The sequence below is a fragment of the Sebastes umbrosus genome, chromosome 5 (genome assembly GCF_015220745.1).
Source record: "Sebastes umbrosus isolate fSebUmb1 chromosome 5, fSebUmb1.pri, whole genome shotgun sequence".
NCBI classification, from domain to species: domain Eukaryota; kingdom Metazoa; phylum Chordata; class Actinopteri; order Perciformes; family Sebastidae; genus Sebastes; species Sebastes umbrosus.
In genome coordinates this window covers 30,626,043-30,646,918 of record NC_051273.1, presented here as the reverse complement: position 1 = coordinate 30,646,918, position 20,876 = coordinate 30,626,043, and the positions used below count along the sequence as shown (strand labels likewise).

General features: G+C 40.7%; 2 protein-coding genes across 3 annotated transcripts; one reads left to right on the top strand and one right to left on the bottom strand.

Moving 5' to 3' along the window:
- Nucleotides 1–1,973: 1,973 nt before the first annotated feature.
- LOC119488558 (60S ribosomal protein L5) lies at nt 1,974–9,446 on the top strand. The gene is made up of 8 exons (XM_037770319.1): nt 1,974–2,118; nt 2,600–2,669; nt 2,754–2,869; nt 4,710–4,844; nt 5,119–5,321; nt 6,741–6,918; nt 8,273–8,361; nt 9,287–9,446. Exons 1-8 carry the CDS (start codon nt 2,116–2,118, stop codon nt 9,384–9,386), a joined length of 894 nt encoding a protein of 297 aa, XP_037626247.1. The 5' UTR covers nt 1,974–2,115; the 3' UTR covers nt 9,387–9,446.
- Nucleotides 9,447–10,462: 1,016 nt separating this feature from the next.
- On the bottom strand, nt 10,463–20,876 carry LOC119488557 (divergent protein kinase domain 1A-like). 2 transcript variants are annotated; one of them, XM_037770317.1, is made up of 5 exons: nt 20,593–20,876; nt 12,658–12,792; nt 12,409–12,516; nt 11,578–11,754; nt 10,463–11,488 (listed from the first exon to the last, which is right to left on the bottom strand). In XM_037770317.1, the coding sequence occupies exons 1-5, from the start codon at nt 20,644–20,646 to the stop codon at nt 10,676–10,678; spliced, it is 1,287 nt and encodes a 428-aa protein (XP_037626245.1). In that variant the 5' UTR covers nt 20,647–20,876; the 3' UTR covers nt 10,463–10,675. The 2 variants fall into 2 exon arrangements, with proteins under 2 accessions (XP_037626245.1, XP_037626246.1); XM_037770318.1 differs by lacking the exon at nt 20,593–20,876 and adding an exon at nt 16,124–17,255.

The following is a 20,876-nucleotide window of genomic DNA, read 5'->3' as shown; positions in this document are numbered from 1 at the left end:
CGTGTAGGCTACAAAATGACCAGTTTAATGTTTGAATGAAGTTATGAATGAGTATGTGGATGAAATCTCCCCACACATTCTGCCCCCATCATTTATGAAATAGTTCATAAAATGTTGAATATTTTAAACCAATATGAAGGTAATGAATAGCCACATGTCCTAAACATTTGTCATTTTAACGAAATAAGTTGATGTAAGTGCAAAAAACACCGAAACCAAAAATGGTATTAAGACTAAAATAAGAGACATTGGCCAGATTTCAATCACAATCAGACTTTTTCTCAGTTAAAGGAAGATAGAAGAGTCTTTTAACAATTTTCTGCAGATTAAATTCACATAATTAATTTGATTAACATCTTAGCAAAATTGTATATCCATAAAATGATATGGCTTACAAGACTACCCTCCTTTTATAACTTTAAAGATACTGATTTCAAAACATATTTGACATATATTTTAAATTTATTCCAACCATTGAACAGACCCCAATTATTTTTTTCTTTTTCTTTTTATTCATCTTCTTTTCCTTTCCTCACTTTTTATTTGGTGTATAATTTATTTTATTTTTATATTATTTTTATACTGTGAAATATATTTACTGGATTTTTTTGTAATGCAAAATATGATCAGGTACTTTATGTAACTACTGTATTGAACTTTCCAAATAAAGTATTGAGATTGGTATTATGACTAAAATGAGAGACCTTGGCCAGATTTGGATCACAATCAGACTTTTTCTTGGTTAAAAAGAAGATAGGAGAGTCTTTTAACAATCCCTGTTTTTCTGCAGATTAAATTCACATAATTAATTTGATTAATATCTTAGCAAAATATTATATCCATAAAATGATATGGCTTAAAAGACTACCCTCCTTTTTATAACTTTAAAGATACTGATTTTAAAACATATTTGTCTACGATTTAGACATTTCAAATTAATTCCAACTTTTGAACAGACCCCAATTATTATTATTATTATTTTTTTTCATCTTCTTTTCCTTTCCTTACATTTTATTTGTTGTATAATTTATTTTATTTTTATATTATTTTTATACTGTGAACTATATGTATTGGATTTTTTTGTAATGCAAAATATGATTCAAGATTCAAGATTCAAGATTCGAGATGTTTATTGTCACGCCGGTTATACAGGTACAATCGTGTGAAATGCTTTTTGCTGCGAAGCTCCATTAAAATATTAAGTTATATTGCAATTATTAAAGGAAATACTTTGTACAAGGGCATATTAAGAACATATACAGGCATCATATACAGGCATCATATTCAGCCACAGACTCATCCCCCCTCGGCACAACACAAAGCGCCTGGGTCAGTCCTTCATGCTGGTAGCCATCAGGCTCCACAACCAAGGCTGACCCCCATATGAGAACTATGAGGACTTTAAGAAGTTTAAACACAAACTATATCTGCAACCATCTTGGAATCTAACCACTGGCGCACTTTACACTTACTTTACACTATATATCCTATATACCACTTTATAGACTGCACATATGTACATATTACATTTATTTATTGTACATACTACATTTATTTATTGACGGACTGTACACACTATGTTCGTCCATTCACTCTGTATCTTTTATATCTCTATTATTGTTTTTATAATTGTTGTATACCTTTACCTCTCCTGTGTTTCACTCTGTTTGCTGATGTTGCTGCTTTGACATCTGAATTTCCCTTCGGGGATTAATAAAGGTTCATCTTATCTTATCATATCTTATCTTATATTAAGATCATACACATTAAGAACATATACAGTGTATACAGTATAAGATATATTTTTGTGTGAGAAGGTGTCGTATGAATGATCTATTTAATTTAGATCAGGTACTTTATGTAACTACTGTATTGAACTTTCCAAATAAAGTATTGAGAGAGAGAAAAAGGAAGCTAGAGGAGTGCTGTTATTATAGGGTGAGTGCTCCAGCTCGCTAGGGGGCAGCGTGGTGAAACGTCACAGCATGGCGTCATCCTGTGACACGCTATTTACTGCGCATGCGCATGGAGGCCCTTCCTTTTTCCCGTGCAGCGGAGTCTCGCCCCAGTCTGTGGCTCCGGGCTCCTTCATAAGGAGACAAAAACACTGCAGAAATGGTTTGTAAATCCTCCCAATATGTGACTCCGTGCATACCTAACACATCCATGATGTACTGTGTGTTGTCAGAGGTTTAAAAACATAATGCTGAGGTCCAGATGAAGATAGATTGAGTCCTGCTAAAGCTTCACTCTGCTCTGTCTAAACGTGGCCTGATGGCTGCTCTCACTAACTCACTGCTGCCTCTCTCCTGTAGACCTCTTTACTGGGATAGCTCCCTCAGTGTGTGACCAGTCTAACCTTAACTTCACCTCCCCTTCATTTACCTTTTTATTTAGCCTCTTAGCTTAGCGTTCGTGCTAACACTCCTGGTTCATTCCCATTAGCCCAGCCGGCTACATGCTAGCCGGCTCTAACGGTACCCAGGTGACAGTGACAGCCCAGCTACTGTGAGCAATATAGTAAACTACTGTGAAGCTATAGCTGTAGTGACTCTGTGTTTAGTACCTGATGCTAAAGTCGGTGCATGTCCTCTTGCAGGGTTTTGTTAAAGTGGTGAAGAACAAGGCCTACTTCAAGAGGTACCAGGTCAAATTCAGGAGGAGGAGAGGTAAGACACCCTGTGACAATCACTTTACTCTTTCACCCCACTCATAATGCACAGTATCATTTTAACATTGTGTTTCTCTTCCAGAGGGAAAGACTGACTTCTTTGCTCGTAAGCGCCTGGTCGTACAAGATAAGAACAAGTACAACACACCCAAGTACCGGATGATTGTCCGTTTCTCTAACAGGGACGTCTGCTGCCAGGTGAGCGTACACTGAGATTACACTGTTTATATCCACAGGGACAGTTTTTTTTACCTGTTGACATCTTTGAACAGACAGGGATGTGTTTATATGGACTGCAATATAAACATTAAGATAATTGTATGAAAGAAATTGTAAACATCCTTTTTTGACGAATTTAAAGTGGCAGTAGGCTAGGGATGTCACGGTACCAGAGATTAGTAGTCGTTACCAATACCAGTGAATTTCCACGATTCTCTATACCAAATTCGATACCACGGTCAAAACAAAACAATAAATCCCATGTAATTCAACACATACTCTTTTATTAAAAACATTTGAACATTACAAAAAACAGGCATGTAACCTTTAAGTAATAAATAAAAATAATTGACCCATTTTGTTCATTTTGGCGTATCAGCGGCATTTTATGAATCGATTGTCAGACGACGGACACTACATACTGGCCGTGAACGCATCTGGTCCGTCAGCTCAGAGTAGGATAAGGAGGCAGAGGATTTGTTGTCGAAGTGAAAAGCAAACGCACCTATTTGGCAATATTTCACGTTTAATCCCAACGCTATAAGGGAAACATAACGTTAATGAGGTAATCGCCGCGAGGTGGATGGAGCCGTCACAGCCGGTGTGCACGGAGCAGCGGTGCCAGGTAGACCCCCGCAGCAAAAGCTACCGGAGAGGCCAGACACACCGCCACCCGACAGTACAGATCAGAGTCAGCGCTCTGCACATGTTGACCATAATCTTTCTTGTAAAATGTCCGGTGTAATCGGTAACACCGGTGTTGTCATAAGTTTATTAACCGGTGGGAAAATTGTACTCACTGTCAGATCAATGACCGTTACAGGCATCGTACGGTACCTTCGGTACTGTAGAAAGAGTGAGTCACTTTTTTAGAATTTTGGCATCGACTTGGTACCGAAGTATCGGTTCTCGTGACATCCCTACAGTGGGCAGAATATTTTTTGCAACATTGGGCAAAAATTCCATAATAACCTTTCAGCATATTGTAATTCAAGTGTTCTGAGAGAAAACTAGACTTCTGTACCTCCTCATGGCTCTGATTTCAGGCTTTAAAAAAATGTATGCCCGTGACGGCAGACTTTGACCAATCACAGGTCATTTTAGAGAGAGAGCGTTCCTATTGGTGGTTCATTCAAAGGAGGCAGCTGTCAATCACTCAAATGTTCAAACTAGGCAGCACTGATCAAAATGTTTAAACATTGTAAAATGTTTTTAGAAATCTGAAAATGTTAATGTACTGTTGAGCTGTAAAATGAGTTTGCTCCGGCTCGTGGGTGGTGCTTGCTATTTCCTCAACTGCTCTCAACATGGCAGCTGGGTCACAAACTTTCTCATTTTAAAGTTAAACAGTACACTACAAGATGTTTCTAAAAACATTTTATGTGAGAAATGGGAATTACAGTAACAGAATATTGATTCATATTTAAACAGGGCTGCCTAGTTTGACCATTTGATCAGAGTTTGCGAGTGAATGATTCAGAGACAGCAAGGTTCCAGCTCGGCTCTGGTTGGTTGTTTTCCTCCGTTCTGTGAAATCTTATAGATGCCATTAGGAGCACCAGAGGACACAGAGGAGCATGATTTTTTTCTCAGATTACCTGTCTGATGCACTACTGTCAGGATATAGTGACTGTTTTATAAATATAAGTTTCTTTTAATCATATTGGCTCCAACCTGCCTACTCCAGCTTTAAACATTGTACAACATGTGGAATTATTGTTGGATGTTTCTGCTCATATCATGGAATGCTGGTACATTACATTATCATCAATCTGATGAATGTGCAGTAAATTAATGATTACTTGTGATTGTGTTTCAGATTGCCTATGCCAAGATTGAGGGTGACATGATTGTGTGTGCGGCCTACTCTCACGAGCTGCCAAAATACGGAATCACCGTGGGCTTGACGAATTACGCAGCATCCTACTGCACTGGTCTGCTGCTGGCCCGTAGAGTACGTATCAACTTGGTTTTACATGCTGCTCCTCTTCCTCATATTGGCCACAAATTGTGGAGTTAACTTAGTGGGTGAATGGCCTTTTGTTTAATCATGGTTAACCTTTTCAAGATAAGAGATGTTCTCAGCTGTAACTGGGGTCATTGTGAACTCAAATAATTGGCCACAGAAAAAGAGAATGTGGTTTTACATGGCAAACATACTGTAGTAAACAAAATAACAGTTGGTTGCTGAACCAGATGTTGATTTTGAATTGATTTCCTGTCCTCAGCTGCTGCACAAGTTTGGCCTGGATAAGGTGTACGAAGGCCAGGTGGAGGTAACAGGCGACGAGTTCAACGTGGAGAGCGTCGATGGTCAGCCAGGCGCTTTCACCTGCTACCTGGATGCCGGGCTCGCTAGAACCACCACAGGCAACAAGGTGTTCGGTGCCCTGAAGGGGGCTGTGGATGGAGGCCTGTCCATCCCACACAGGTAACCTCAGATCCCACTTCCTGTCACACACATGTTGGGTTTGATGCTGTGCTTGGCAATGTGAGAAAAATACGGTTTTGTTCCAGGATGAGTTTTGCTTCTTTGGTGGGAATGATGCACGTCTTTTTAAAGTGACACCTTGAATGCAACGTGGTGTCATCTGGAATCCTAAAACTTCTAGAGCTGAATTCAAGTCTGTAAATGATAAATTCAGTGTTTACGTCTTAAATCATGGAAATATTCAGTGTTGCTTCTTAGTGCTTTGGTCCTCTGGTGAGTTTTTTATTCATGGAATGAAGTCATTTAGGACACTTAAATAGAACAGAGCCATTGTTAGTGTTATTAGAAACACCTGTGTTTTCAAAGTGTCTTGTGAAAAAAAAGGCTTATTTATGCTTTTCCTTTCAGTCAAATAGATATATTTTTTGTATTCTAAATGGCACTCGAGAGCTCTTAAATTGAAGTGTGCAGGCCACCTGTCATCATGCAAATGGCACAGGGACCCTGAGGTTTGCTATTAGAACTGTAGTGTGGTGAATGAAACGGTTGTATTACCTCTTATCATCTGTCAAGGTGATGTAAATGTAATTCAAGGCATGTGCTGAGACTCCTTTTGTGCTTAAACAATCCTTTTTTTTACATGAATATCTAAATATGGGCTTTCAAGTAATCACAGTAAACGCTTGAAGTCACAGTTGTCTATTAGCTCACACTCCATTCAGCCCCCTCCTGACCACTGTTGCTCAGGCAATGCTGGTCATACTGTCAGATGTGTCTTCTCGCAGGAGATTTTAAAAAGTTAAAACGAAAATGCACAGTTTACATGTTTTCCACATCTGTGCAGTTTACGATGAATGAAATATCTGTCGTTGCACTTAATCTCACTCACTTGGCACCCACAGATCTGGTTGTGTACTGGCAGCACTGAGAAGACATTCAACGAGTAAATTTATTGAGCAAAAATGTCAAGGAAACGATACTAAAACATGTTTTCACTCAGTTGTGAAACTGCTAGTTGTTTGGTTACAAAAAGATCCATATAGCAGGTTCTGCTTCCACCTAGCATTAAAATGCAACCTGTACCTGAACACAGGACGCATTTCAGTTGCAGTGTAGTGGAAGTCTGGCTCGTGTGGAAATCGAGTTTAAATGCCGTCTGTACAGTTGGTTGCATTCAGGAGACAGCCTGCTTGAATGCATAGGACGTGATGAGCTGTTGTAATGATGGTGTAGATGGGGTCCATATGGAATTTATTGCTACGCTATTTTGATAATGCATAAGAAAAGATTAGTTGTACACACCCTTCAGTGCTTTATTCATTAATGCCTTGACAAAAAGTGGAAGTTCTGCTTGGATATTTTGAATATTGTCATGTAAATGTTTCACTGAGAGTCACCTTATTTTATTTTTCCCCCCAGCACCAAGCGCTTCCCTGGGTACGATCCAGAGAGCAAGGAGTTCAACGCTGAGGTTCACCGCAAGCACATCCTGGGCATCAACGTGTCCGAGTACATGAGCTACCTGATGGAGGAGGACGAGGACGCTTACAAGAAGCAGTTCTCCCGCTTCATCAAGAATGGAGTCGCCCCTGATCAGGCAAGTCCTCTTTATGCACTGTTAAATTGCCTGTCCACACTGTTGCATCAGGAGGTAGAGTTCTAGGTTGGACTCATAGAAATTTGTGATGTTTTGAGACGTGCCCTTGTGTGAACTTATGGTCTTAAGAGCTTCTATCCAAAATCCAAATTTCACACATGGCTATTAGTAATTCCTCATGAGAAAGATCTAACTTATTGTGCAGTGATCCCAGCAGGTCACTCAGGAAAACAGATGAGCACTAAATAATCAATCTGAATTTGGTCAAATCAATGTGTGTAATGGATAATGTGTCTTGTGCCATTTTGGACATTAAAATCTGCTTTAATTCGAGCATAGCTCCCGTCTAATTGAGCAGTGGCTCCTATTGTCCCAGTAATTCATATTTATGAACTTAAGAATGATGAACATCATAATCTGACAGAACGAGGTTGATCTTCTCTCTCATTGCATTTGAATACATTCAGACAATTGTGATCCTCCCCTCAGCAGCATCAGAATTGCCTCTTACAGATTGCACGGCACATGTTTACTAATAAGTTGTGGACTAGATCAGTCATTCCCAAAGACTGGGTCACGACCCCCAGGTAGGTCGCAGGAGACTTTATTAGGGTCACCAAATACATTTGCAGAATTTCTGCCATAGAGTTTTATTTAACGTTTATATCTGCAGTACACCTTTGAGCCACTTGAGGGAGCCTGAATGTTTGTATTCTGATAATTGTAGCCTATTTAAACATTGAATCTAATCTAAAGGCTAGCGTACAGTGTTTGTTTAACTGATGAGAGGAAAAAAACAAGAGCCTGTTAACGCCGCCTAAATGCTTTTATTTGGTCTCATTGTGTATACGTTTTCAATAACACATGCATAAAACAAAGTTGTGATTTATAAAACGTACATCTCTTCAAAATGGCTGGTTTACCTATTAAGGATAACATGAGGTGATGCCGGAATGGCAGTAAAAATTGTTGAACGTTCATTTACATGCAAATTTGCTCTTCTCACAATTTGTAGATGAGGCCTATTGTGAATTGGGTCGCGACGGTTTTGTCATTTTTAAAAAGTGGTTCCTCAGAAAAAACGTTTGGTAAACACTAGATCAGATGGTGCATAAATCCACTGATCAATCACCGTAATCCATGTCTTATTAATTACTACATAAAAGGCAGATCATTTGCCCAAACAATTCTTCGTGGATATGAAACTTAAAATATTTGGATCTTAAGAATTTGAACTGCAGAAACACAGTGTTTTATTTAGCACAGCTAGTGTCGGTGAAGAATGAATTGAACCCAGAAATCAGACGTGAAGTAAACTTCTGGACGCGAGTTTGACTGGTCGTCTTTCTTTCAGATCGAGGAAATGTACAAAAAGGCTCATGCTACCATCCGCGAGAACCCAGTCCATGAAAAGAAGCCTGCCAAAGAAGTCAAGAAGAAGAGGTGAGAAATGCTGATGGTTTTAAAATGTTTTATTAGGTTTATTCTAAGGTCTCAGAAAAAGGTTTGTTAAAAGTTGGGAGTAAAGGTCCAGACACACCAAGCCGACATCAAAGAACTAGCAGCGATGAAGGCTGACTGTGCGTAACTTCACGTCGCCTTCGTCTTGGCCGACAAGTTGCACTTGGACAAACCACGGAGACTACAGCCGACGTCCAACTATCACGGACGTTCTGCGCCTGCGTGAGATGAAAGAACTCTCGCAGTAGTCTGTATTCGTCATTCAAAAAGGGAAACCGGAAGACTGAGGACAGTGGATATACAAGCTGTTATGATGCGTACATGAATCAAATGCCGACCATTTTCACACCACTCTCACTCATCACTTAGCTTCATTCCAGATGGCCATGTTGTCGTGAAAATATCTGTGAATTGGAATGATCAGATGAGATGAAGATGAATGAGAAGAGCCTTCTGTGTTTGCCATCTTGACTTTACTTGTTGGCTTGCTTTCCTCTCTTCCGTTTCTCTTCTTGTGCACTGATTCGTTTAAGCTGAACATCCAATCAGAGCGATTTCTCTCACTGACGGGCTCCGCCGCTGATTCAACATGCTGAAGCGGCCAAAAATCCTCCGACACGGGCAGACTAGAGCCGACGGTGCGGGAAACACTGCAAAAAAACGTCCGACTGTCTGCTTGGTGTGTCAGGGCTTTAAAGTAGCCACTGAGGTTGTGGGTTATATACATGCAGTCTGTGACTTCTGACTGTCCAGAGGCAATATGGCAAATCATGCACATGGCCATAGTGTAGTACAATTTGGAATGCAAGTTAGGCCTATTGAGACACTGGAAGGTAGAAAGACTTGCAACTATTCCCAAAAAAAAAAAAAAACTGCAAATGGTAATTGTGCTGGTTTTGTGACCCAGGTGGAACCGTGCCAAGCTTTCTCTGGCCCAGAGGAAAGACCGCGTCGCCCAGAAGAAGGCCAGCTACCTTCGGGCTCAGGAACAGGAGGAAGCAGACTGAGGCGTCGGTCTGCAACGTTCCCCACGTGGAAATTTGTTCTAATAAATCTATCGAAAAAGAGCCAAATCCTCTTGTGTATTTTTTCATATATTGTATCCTTTGTTAGCAGTGTCGGGGGCTTCTTGATCCCCTTTTTATTTGGGGATTTTTATAGGGTAGTTTTGTGTAATTCAACCACTCAATGGCAATGGAGTCATGCAATGGAATCATTTCTGCAAACAGACATACCCTCTAGACCAGCGGTTCCCAACCTTTTTTCTTAGGGGACTCCTTTTCTATCGCCGAGTAAACTTTTGTGGATATTTCATATTATCTTCAGTACAGAACAACTGATAAACTGTGCTTTTAACCCAAAGAATGAACACAATAACTGCAGAAAGTTTGTGTAAAATTAAGAGATTTGAATGAATTTTGAGCATATACTTTCCTGTGAGTGTCGTATCAGAGATGAGTTTTCCTGTTATTTTTAGCAACTTTTAATACAATTCTCTGTATTATGTTTTTTTTTAATTTTAACAATCATTCATACTTTATAGGCTTCTTTTTTTGACATTCAGCGTTTTCTTCACCCTGACACTCGGCCATTTTTCTATTAGCTCTTTGGTTGTTTTACTTTTCTGACACAGGACAAGGCAGTTCAACAGAGAGGGAAGTCTCTGAATATAGCTTGTGTTCAGGTCTTCACTGTGCCCTTAGGAGTTTCTTTTGCAAGTTTATATCTTAAATAATAATCCAAACATTAAAAATTAAAATTCAATTTATTCTTGTCACAGAAATTAATTCTAAGATATAGGCCAAGTTACATTTTTCTTAAAAAGTTGTCTATACTGTTTGAAATCAAGAAGGTCTTGCATCCCCCCATGAAGCTTTGGCGACCTCTAGTGGAGGTCAGGACCACCAGGTTGGGTACCAATGGTCTAGACTAAAAAGTTGTCTTTTGAGTGAGTTGAATCAAAAAGTAAAAACTACTAAATGATGCATTGAAAAGGGTTTAGCAAACACACTACTCAGGCTTATACAGTTGCTTAAGTCAAACTTATTGATTTCCCTTAGTCCGACTCAAAAAAAAATTGCACTTGCTCATTTGGCTCCAGTTTATTAAAGTTTACTTATGACTTAATATGAAAGTGACATTCTTTGACAAAACGTATCAGTTACACATGTCAAGATGAATATAAGGGGAATCGTATACTTCTGTTTCTACAGTGAAAAGTGAGTCCTATATTTGATTTAAAAACTTTAAGGGACAGGAATCGGTCTTTGTGCCTCTCTGAACGCTTGCCTATTTATTAGGAGTCTTTTGTATGAGAGATTTTCTTCCATAACAAAGTCTTGAGATTGTTCAGAACTAGCGAGTGCTCGATCTCCATCTGTTCAGTTAAACCTTTCAGTGCGATGCAAGCGTAGAGCTGCTTCTCGAGCTCCTCCCTGACGTCGGACGGGGCGCCTCTCAGAATATAGTCCTTGAGTGCCTCGCAGGCTTTGGCTAAGTTGGGCCTGGCGACCTCGGGTGTGCAGCGGTGCTTGGTGAGGTCACAGGAAGTGAGGCAGTCAGCCCCGTAGAGACAATCCTCGTCCACGTCACAGCGCTGCTGCCTAATGATTTCTTGGAAGATGGCTTCAGGGACAATGTACCGCGCGTCCATCACCTTCAGGTCATGGCGATCGTTGTAGCCAAAACTGGTGGCGCTCACGTCGCACATGAGGAAGCTGCCGAAAGTGCCGTGGAAAACGTCCTCGACCAGTTCCAGCAGGCCGATGGAGATCTTGGCTTTGTGCGGCCAGGAGGGGGTGAACCATTGGTCCATGCTGCGGCGCAGACCGGCGGGAATCCACACCTCGATGATCCAGGGTAGACTGATCCCGTACAGGGGAGAATACGGCACCTTCTCCATCACGTACAGGTCTCCACAGAAGCCCAGTAACTTGGGCGTGTGCTCTCTGTCTTGCAGGACTAACGCTAACAGGAACTCATTGAGCTGCAGCAGAGCCCACGTGGAGCGAGCCTCGGGCAGCGAGATGTGACCGTCTTTGTTGGCATCTGTTATAGACAACACTTGGGTCGCCAGATCTGCAAGGTTGGCCTGATCGCCCACTTTAGCCTGGAAAGAAAGAAAGAAAACCAAAGACTTTTAAAGCAGACTGGATGTTGGATTTTATTTGATCGAGTGTTTAATGAGGACTTCCTGACCTTAAGATGGTTGAGGATCATCTCTCTGAATTTTTCCACTGAGGTCCCCTTGGTGGGCTTGTTGAAGGCCGCGGCCTCCTTCCTGGGCTCCATCTCACTTCCCAAATCGTAATGAGGAGCCTCCTCCATCTGGCACTTAATGACTCCCTCCAGGTCTCCCCAGGTCCCAGAGTACACCTAAAATAAACAGAGTTGCAGCCGGATTAAAGCGATGGTAGGCAGTATATTTTTGGCATCATTGGGCAAAAAATCCATAATAACCTTTCAGCATATTGTAATTCAAGTGTTCTGAGAGAAAACTAAACTTCTGTACCTCCTCATGGCTCTGTTTACAGGATTTAGAAAAATCTAGCCCGTGACGGGAGACTTTGGCCAATCACAGGTCATTTCAGAGAGAGAACGTATCTATCGGCTGTTTATTCAACGGAGGCAGCTGTCAATCACTCGCCAACTCCGATCAAACGGTCAAACTAGGCAGCGCTGATCAAATATGAATTAATATTCTATTATTGTAATGCCTATTTCTCGCCTAAAATGTTTTCAGAAACATTTGATCAGAGTTTGTGAGTGATTGACAGCTGCTCAGAGACGGCAAGGCTCCAACTCGGCTCTGATTGGTTGTTTTCTTCCGGTCTATGAAATCTTGTAGATGCCATTAGGAGCACTGGAGGACACAGAGGAGCATGATTTTTTTCTCAGATTACCTGTCTGATGCAATGTACTGTCAGGATATAGTGATCGTTTTGTAAAAATAACTCCAATTCTACCTACTGCAGCTTTAACAACAAGCAACCTGGAGAGGAGAGTTTGATTTAAAGAAAACAAACCGACCTGGCTTTTGGGCTTGGCAGTGAAGCACTTCCTCAGGTAAAGCGTGTCTTTCTCACATAAGCTGCTGCAGGCTGAGCCGTCAATGACTCCTTTCCTGTATTTGTCACACTGAAAAAAATCCAATGGAAATATTGGTAAACTGCACAAAGGGAACTGGAAAAAAAAGAACAATTTTATCAGGAGTCAACAATATAAGACATTCAGTATGTAGGACAAGGTCTGGATGGGTCGATGCATATGCATACTCACTATTGAATTTTTGCAGTCGTGCCCACGACACAGCTCTGTGTAGGAAGAGTACTCTACATACACTATCCAGCTCCCCACAAACACCGCCAGCCAGGAAAAGAACAGGTACTTCATGTGTAGGTAGGAGAATTTGGCCTGTCGGAAAAATATTTCAAAGATTAAAAGCTTATAAATGACATAAACCGTTCACAATTCAGTAAGCTCTTATATTAAAGTTCAGTGAGTGTTCTAAATAGAAAACTGCATCCAATTCTCACTCATTAAAATGATGTGCAGTGTGGATGTTTTAGTACATTAAACTGGCCGGCGTGATCTGAGGCCAGCCTGATGAAATGGATTTTTCAGATGACATCATAATGGAGATTAATGAGAGGATGAGAGTCATGCTTGTTGTTCATCAGCCCCGTCTTTCATGTGGAGAGCGGACAGCGTGCCCTTACCATGAAATTAAAAAAATGTTCTCGCAAAGCAGTGACCTTTGCATTAACCTGAATATTCTATAAGCAATGTTAAGTCTGGAGACTTGCATAATACAAGACTGGGAAATAATAAAGTATCGAATTTGTTGTTCCACATATTTTTAAGATAAAATCACTGCACTAACACCGATATTGCCTTATATCACCTTATAAAGTTGCTATGGCGACATTACAAACATGCAGAAACATCAGTCTTGCCTCTGGCCACACAACAAATGTAAGGCCAATATTCACTCTTGTTTTAGCTCTGTTTGTATGGAAGCCCTGAGAGGCAAAAACAAATTCTGGTGATCCATTTTCTTTCTTTTTTTCTTGACATTTTAAGAATTTTTATATTTATAGAACATGAAACAAAATAGAATGAGATAAAAATATTTTCTACATCTGATCTAAATTGTTTTCTCTCCTGTATCGATGACTTAAGAACTGGTGAAAAAAATGTTTGTTGTTGTAATACTTATTTAATCATCATTGGTATCAATCTGCCGAGCATCAGTGATACCGGTGAGGTGAGGTGCCTGCGCATCGCCCAAATGATAGATAATCCCCACCCCAGTAACAGACTGTTCACCCTGCTACCATCTGGCAAACGATACAGACTACGGAGCAGCCTCTTTCCTCAGCCTGTAGACTCCTCAACTCTTTGTTTTGTATTTTCATGTAGAACAAAGAGACTACAACTTGCATTTCATTGCGCAAACCTGTGTTGGGAAATGGCAAAATGGAGAACTTTGGCCAACGTCTTGGGATTATTATTAATTAAATGGAAGATATACAGTATGTGCTCAGTATGTGGTCTGTCAACCTCACAAAACAAACATTAAAACTTTTAGAGATTAAAATATAAAAGTCAATATAGTAATCTTAATTTATGTTTACAATAAAGTAATTTGGCCTATGAGTTTAGGGAATAGGTGGAACACAAATTAGCTCCAAACTGAGTTGTATCACAGAGTACATCATTAATGCAAGTGCCTCTAAATAGGTGCTCCGTAATTAACAGTAAATGCTGTTTGTGGTCTGGAACATTTAGAGCGACTCCAGACTCATTAGCTTGTCTTTTGATTTTCTTTCTAATTCCCCAGCTGATAAATACAGTCTGCTCCGATCAATAATGGCATTGCTCCAATTGGAGAACATGAGTTTTTAGCGGCGCTACTTTTAATGATTCTTGCACTCAGTGCTTGACAGAGATGGACTCCCCCTGCTTCCACCATCTGCCCCTTTCACTTCCAATAGTCTTTATTGGGATAGGTCTCTCTATCTCCCTCCTCCTTCTACTTTTTCCTTTCTGTAACACTCTGTGCTCCATCTTCCTCCGGGATCTGTCTGACCCAACTTTACAGTTTAACGGAAAATAGCTTAACGGTCACTCTGCTCTTTCCCCATACACTCAGTCTAATATAACTCCATACTACATTTGTTATCTGTCTCTAAATGGATCTTCCATCCATTTTCTTCTTTCGACACCACAGATAATACATAAATCAAGCTTTCAGACAGCCTCTATATGTCACTGTAATCTAATTTCTCTCCATGCAGTGGCCTTTAAACTCATGTTAGTCTATATTATCTTCTTGTTTTGACGAAAAAGCATGACAGTATATTTCTCTGCCAGTGCCACCAGGGCAGTAGCTACGGGTGAGGACATCAAGGTAATGTTTTGTAGTCTGTAGTTACACAGGATTATATTAGAAGGCTAATTCTGATCATTTTAAGACTAAATATCTCTTAACCTGCATTAATTGATTTATTTGGCCACTTCGGGGCAGCACCACAAGCTGTAAACACAATACTGACATTATCACCATATAAAGTTGGTGAACGTGTTAGCAAACAGTTACTAATTTACACATCTAGCAGATATGGAACAACATTTGGAGTCGTGTTTCTGGTCACCTGATCACATAAATCCAATATCCACTCTCCTTTTAGCTTTGTTTTAGTCTCCTCCAACTCCTGAGCTAAGTATCTGGCTCTTTAGCTGCTAAATGCTATACTATGTTTACCAGATAGTCACTAACGTGGATGAGAGCTGTGAGACTGAATCGAAACAATAACGTTGTGGGTCACAAAACCGAAACAACGAACTCAAAGAAGCTAAAATGTTCCGTAGAGAAGAGAGAAACAACAGTTTTGTGATAATTCGCTGTGGGTTCATCACTACAAGTGACACCTTTCACATTATACGTAGCGATTTGATCAATTGTTAATATAAGATTTTAAGGATTTTGTATTTCTCAACTGGAATTATATTCTGGAAGTGTGGAGAAGACCTTGAAACAGCATTTAAGTATAATTCAAAGAATGTACAGAAAATGTGATTTAAAGGTCCCATGTCATGCTCATTTTCAGGTTCATACCTGTATTTTGGGTTTCTACTAGAACATGTTTACATGCTTTAATGTTCAAGAAATACACTATTTTTCTCATACTGTGTGTCTGAATATACCTGTATTCACCCTCTGTCTGAAACGCTCCGTTTTAGCGCCTGTCTCTTTAAGACCCTCTCCCAAAAAAGCCCAGTCTTCTCTAATTGGCCTACGAAAAACATAAGCCGTTTTCCATACTATGTCCCCGTTAACAGTTAAATTAAGGAATCCAATTATTAAAAATAATAATCATAACATTCCATAGGCTTTTTGAGTCGCATTGGGGTGATTTTAACTCATGATCTCAGTATTATAATTTGTAGCCTTTATACATTATTATTATAATGTATAATTGTATATATAGTACAGTTGTGATTACCACTCACATCTTCGATTTCATACATACACTTAATACGTTTTTAATTACTTTCTTACTGCTGATCTTATTGCTGTTAATGAAATAAGTCCCATTGACAGATGCTTATATGCACACACAAGTCATCTCACAAGCACCCCTCAGAAATCGTCAATGATCCAATTATCAATGACAAGCTATTTAACTCGTGCTATTTAAATATGATTTCTGCTGCTTTATTTATCGACCAGTTTACTTACAAATCTGACCGTGCATGCCCACAGCAGATGTAACAGCAGTGACCACACTAGTGCTGCCGGTATACCTCCTATTGATCTTTCCGTAGCTGAAATGCATCAACAGCAAAAGCATTATGGAAATAACACTCGACGGGGGAAACAAATGTATGGTTGGCCTTCATCTAATCGATAGATTGTGGCTTCCATTTCAACTCTGGCCGATGCATTTCTATCTCTGGGATTGTGTATTGACCCCTTTGTGAAGGGAGAGAGTTACACAAACATGGCTAATGAGGTGATATTGATTGTGGCTGCTGTGACAGCTATTAATTAGAGGCTGGCTGGGAACTGTGGCCATGTGCTGAGGTGGGCGGAAAGAAACGGTCAGCCTTGATCTGGTTGAACTCCTTCCTCTATACTCCCACAGCCCTGTTAGGGAGTCTGCGTGTTCAAACCATTTTAACCCTGAAAGTTCTGTCACATACAGAGAATCAAGTACATACTGTACTGTTCCAAAGTGCTATCTGATGTTGAACTACTGAGGCAGAGAGGAGATTAAAGCTGATCAAGAGCAGCACATTACTGTTCTGACACTTGTTTTTTTTGCAGCCTGCACACCATTCATCCATTATGTATGATTATAAATCCATCCCTCAGAGGTTGCCGGTTAATGGGCTGCTGTGCAGAGCCGAGAAAGACATGACAACAGAGAAAGAAAAGATGGACGGGGCTGGAGGAATGAATAACAGCATATCCATGATGACAAATACTGTAAGAAAAAAAACCCGGTATGTGCATAAAAGGTTGAAGCCAAGGATCACTTCAGAGAGTTCATCATTCCTCTCCACTTGTCACAGACTCTCTGAAGGAATGAAAGGATGCCATACTGTCTGCACAGACACTATACAAAGATCTGACTCATCACAGTCCAGACAGCAGGCAACCCCCCGCCACACACACCACCACCAACACCAACCCCACCCCCTCCACCTCCGCCTCCACCCACACACTCACACAAAGTACACATTTCCATGCTGACTCAATACTGCGACATTAACACATGTGAACAGTACTTTAGCAGCAGTTGTTCTGTCTGTCATGATGCTGTAAATGTAACATCGAGAGCATGGTGTGCACGCATAATAAATACAGACGTGTTATTCCTGCGAGGGTTGCAGCTCCCTACCCCCCCTCACCCCCCCCACCCCCCACACTCTCCCTCGCCTCGCCCCCAACTCCTCCCCGCCCCAATATCTGAACCAACAAGTTAGTTATAAAGCCTCAAAATCATTGCTGAAATCACTCACATTGAATATTGACCATTGTTCATTTTCATAACCCAAGTACTTTGCTGCCTGTGATGTGGAACGCATGTCAGTGTTTTTGTTGCATTAAAGGTGCAATATTCAAAATTCAGAACATCAATATAGCAGCAAACCACTATTGTCTATGTAAAGATATAGAGGATTAATGTCTACCTGAGCAGAGAATGAAGTCTCTCTCCCTCTGTGCGTGTTGTAATCAGAGCTTCTCTGTGCTTTGTTTTAAATAGCCGGTCCGGCTGCACGTGTAAGTTAGTGCATGTGAGTCCTTGTTTGCACAGGCTGGCTAATCACCACTCTACACTGCGGTCATACGGCGGTAAACACTGATAACGCCGTCCCGATCCACGGCACCGTTGTGGAAGTGTTGCGCCCACCCTCTGCTTTCCCCTCAGGTAAACTCTGTCAGCACTTTTGCCATTATTTGCACTGTTTGCGCTGTTCGCACCGTTAGCTGCTAGCCGCCGACTCAGCCGTCTCCATGTTGAGAACCGTGCGGAAGCAATCCCTCAATGAAGAGGTTGTAATCAGGGGGCAACCTCCGTGTCTGAAAAGTGAAGCCAATGCGGAAGTGCCTTAAACTTGCATTCTTTCTCAAAGCCAGCAGGGGGCGACTTCTCTGATTGCAAAAAGAAGTCGGATTGTATAGCATAAGTCTATGAGAAAATGAGCCTACTTCTCTCTTGATTTATTACCTCAGTAAACATTGTAAACATGAGTTTATGGTCTCAATCGCTAGTTTCAAGTCTTCATCAAGACAGCATGATATTCATTTAGTAAATTACGGTCCCATTTAGAGTCAAATAGACCATAAAGCAGGGGGTGCTTTAGGGCGTGGCTACCTTGTGAGTGACATGTCGCTACTGGTGTTGTCTGGTCTGGGAGTTGTCCGTGTTTTTGTCTTAGAACTTTAACCCTTTCACATTGTGTTTTCAGTTCATTGGAGTTAATCTGACATTTTGGTCAACTAAAAATATCTTATTCAGGGTTCGGATGTACTTATCTCCACTCTCTCTTGTCACTTCCGGTTCCAAAAATCCAAGATGGAGACAGCCAAAATGCCAAACTCGAGGCTTCAAATCGGCAGTCCACAAACCAATGGGTGATGTCACGGTGACTACGTCCACTTCTTATAAACAATCTATGGTTGTAATAAGGCCAACAAAATGTCAACAATTGGCAGTTTGTGCAGCTTATTTATGACCAGGAATTAAAGTTAAAGATGCTATGCACTCACCTAAAGAGAACATATTCTTGACATCATGATAACTTCTGAATTGTTGAGATGCTTCATTTTGGAGACCTTTTTTTTTTTACTGGTATTCCAAAAAATGTACAACATTTTTTAAAATTCCTGTTAAATATAGGTGACTTTAAATGTAAAATGCAAAAGATTACCATATACAATTGAATCTATCACATGAATACAGAACACCAATAAAAAAAGATTTAAACAAGGAGCTTTTAAATAGAAATGTAATGATAAAGAAAAAAACGAATAATGTTAACATGGCTTGGTAATTTGTTGAAATCTTACCGTGTGTTCCAATACTCATACTACCATACTATTTATGCCAGAAATAGTACAATACATAGTATGTCAAATGCAGTATGCCAAAAATGCAGTATGCCAAAAATACCAGGATGTCCTAATACATCCGGTCACATTTCTGCAGTATGCAAGCCAGCATGCTTTTCTGGCTATTCTGACCCACAATCCTATGGGTCAAAGTTCAAGGCGCAATGATATGACAAAGTATTTTGTCCCACTTATATATGCATGCTGAATGCAACAGTGTACGTACTTTGTAAGGGCAGTATGTACGAAAAGTAAAAAGAAAAAGAATGAGATTTGGTACAAAAAGGTACATTTTCAGAACAAGCAAAGCTCAAAATGAAAATCAGTCTCAATAGATTTGACTATACTCAGCAACAACTTGACTCCATGGACATTAAAGTCTTCAATTGGCATTACATGCTTTTACACACTCCGTTTGACCTCTGCAGTATGACACGAAGACAGAGGAGACAAAATGATATTTGTATCACCCATGAAGGGAAAGAAGCACGAGGAGGAAATTGTGCTCGATGTAGCCTAATATCTGTACTAAAGAAAATAAACCAAAACAGAATGTGTATAAGAACAAGACCAACATTTCCAGCTTACAGGACTTGTCAGTTTTTGCATTTCAGTGGAAATAGCTTCTCTCTGAGGATCACTGAATGACACTTCTTAAGTTGTCACTGGAAGGCTGAGGTGGCCTAGAAAACGGAGCGATGCTGGTGGCTGTCCCTTGAGACTGGGCTGTTTCTCCCTCTATCCACTGCACTTGACAGCTTTTATCTCTAACATGCAAAGGGGGGCACGGGCAGGAAGCACACGACGGCAACAGCTGAGATATGTTCCACCAAAGACTAGTGAGGCAAATGGCCGAAATGTCTCAAAGAGAAATGCAATTAACAAAAATATTCAGAATAGGGAGGCACTTTTTCGCCAGGGAGTGTGTTCAAGTTGACTTTCTATGAATGATCTAATAACCTGGATCATGAATGTGGGTCCCTGAGACCTCCACACGTCCTTGAGGGGCTTCCCCTAGCAGCAGAGTTTAATTTTACTTATGAGGAATATGCCACTGTGGACTTCACCTAATTTCACTCACATCAAACATATATTACATAATGTTCTTCAACATCTTCCAAGAATGAGGATCAACCAGGGCAGCAGGTCTTTGATTTAATATTCATTTTTCAATGAATGTTTAATCCAAAGTGAATGATGAAAGCATTTCTTTAAGGAAATGAGTCATGCAATATAAGGTAATCATAAAGTTTTTGCAGCCCCCTTTTGCAGCTATAGATGCATCATGGACGCGCATGGTTGCTACAGCAACGGGGATGAGGAGGCTGAGCCGTCGAGCATCAAGTGACTTTATGATTCAGTCTGGAAAAACCTATACAGTCATGCAAATTACCACTAAGCCATAATGCAATATGAAGGTCAAATGATATCCAGTAGAATAATGGTAATGAGTCTTCATCATCGCAGCTTCTATCTACCGGTAACATCAACAGTATCTAGGCTGATGATCAGCCTGCATGCACAGAGCCGGCTGGATTCCCAGTTGGACAGCAGAGTGGAGAGCAGAGAGGGATTTCCCAGAAGCTTACCTGGATGTACAGAGGCTTTCTGAAGAGCCCCCATGGAAACAGACCTCTGGCCATGGCAAGATGAAGAACATCTCACACAGGCTGATGATGAAGGAGGGAATCCGGCTTCACACGGTGGTGTCGGGCAACGCCTACTGGATCAACCCTGGATGTATAATAAATATAAGACATTACTAATGTCTGTCTCCAGCACCGTGGATGATGCGGACGCGGCGGCGCGCGGCAGCAGACTGAGCTGCGCCGTCGAGCTGCAGCGAAGTGAGGCTCATGTTGGCCATGAGGAG

Coding starts and splice junctions, on each gene's coding strand:
- LOC119488557 (XM_037770317.1), bottom strand. CDS start 20,646: ATGGCCAGAGGTCTGTTTCCATGGGGGCTCTTCAGAAAGCCTCTGTAC. Junction 12,517..12,657: donor ACGACTGCAAAAATTCAATA/GTGAGTATGCAT, acceptor GATTTTTTTCAG/TGTGACAAATACAGGAAAGG. Junction 11,489..11,577: donor TGATCCTCAACCATCTTAAG/GTCAGGAAGTCC, acceptor CTTTCTTTCCAG/GCTAAAGTGGGCGATCAGGC.
- LOC119488558 (XM_037770319.1), top strand. Junction 4,845..5,118: donor GTCTGCTGCTGGCCCGTAGA/GTACGTATCAAC, acceptor TCCTGTCCTCAG/CTGCTGCACAAGTTTGGCCT. Junction 8,362..9,286: donor AAAGAAGTCAAGAAGAAGAG/GTGAGAAATGCT, acceptor TTTGTGACCCAG/GTGGAACCGTGCCAAGCTTT.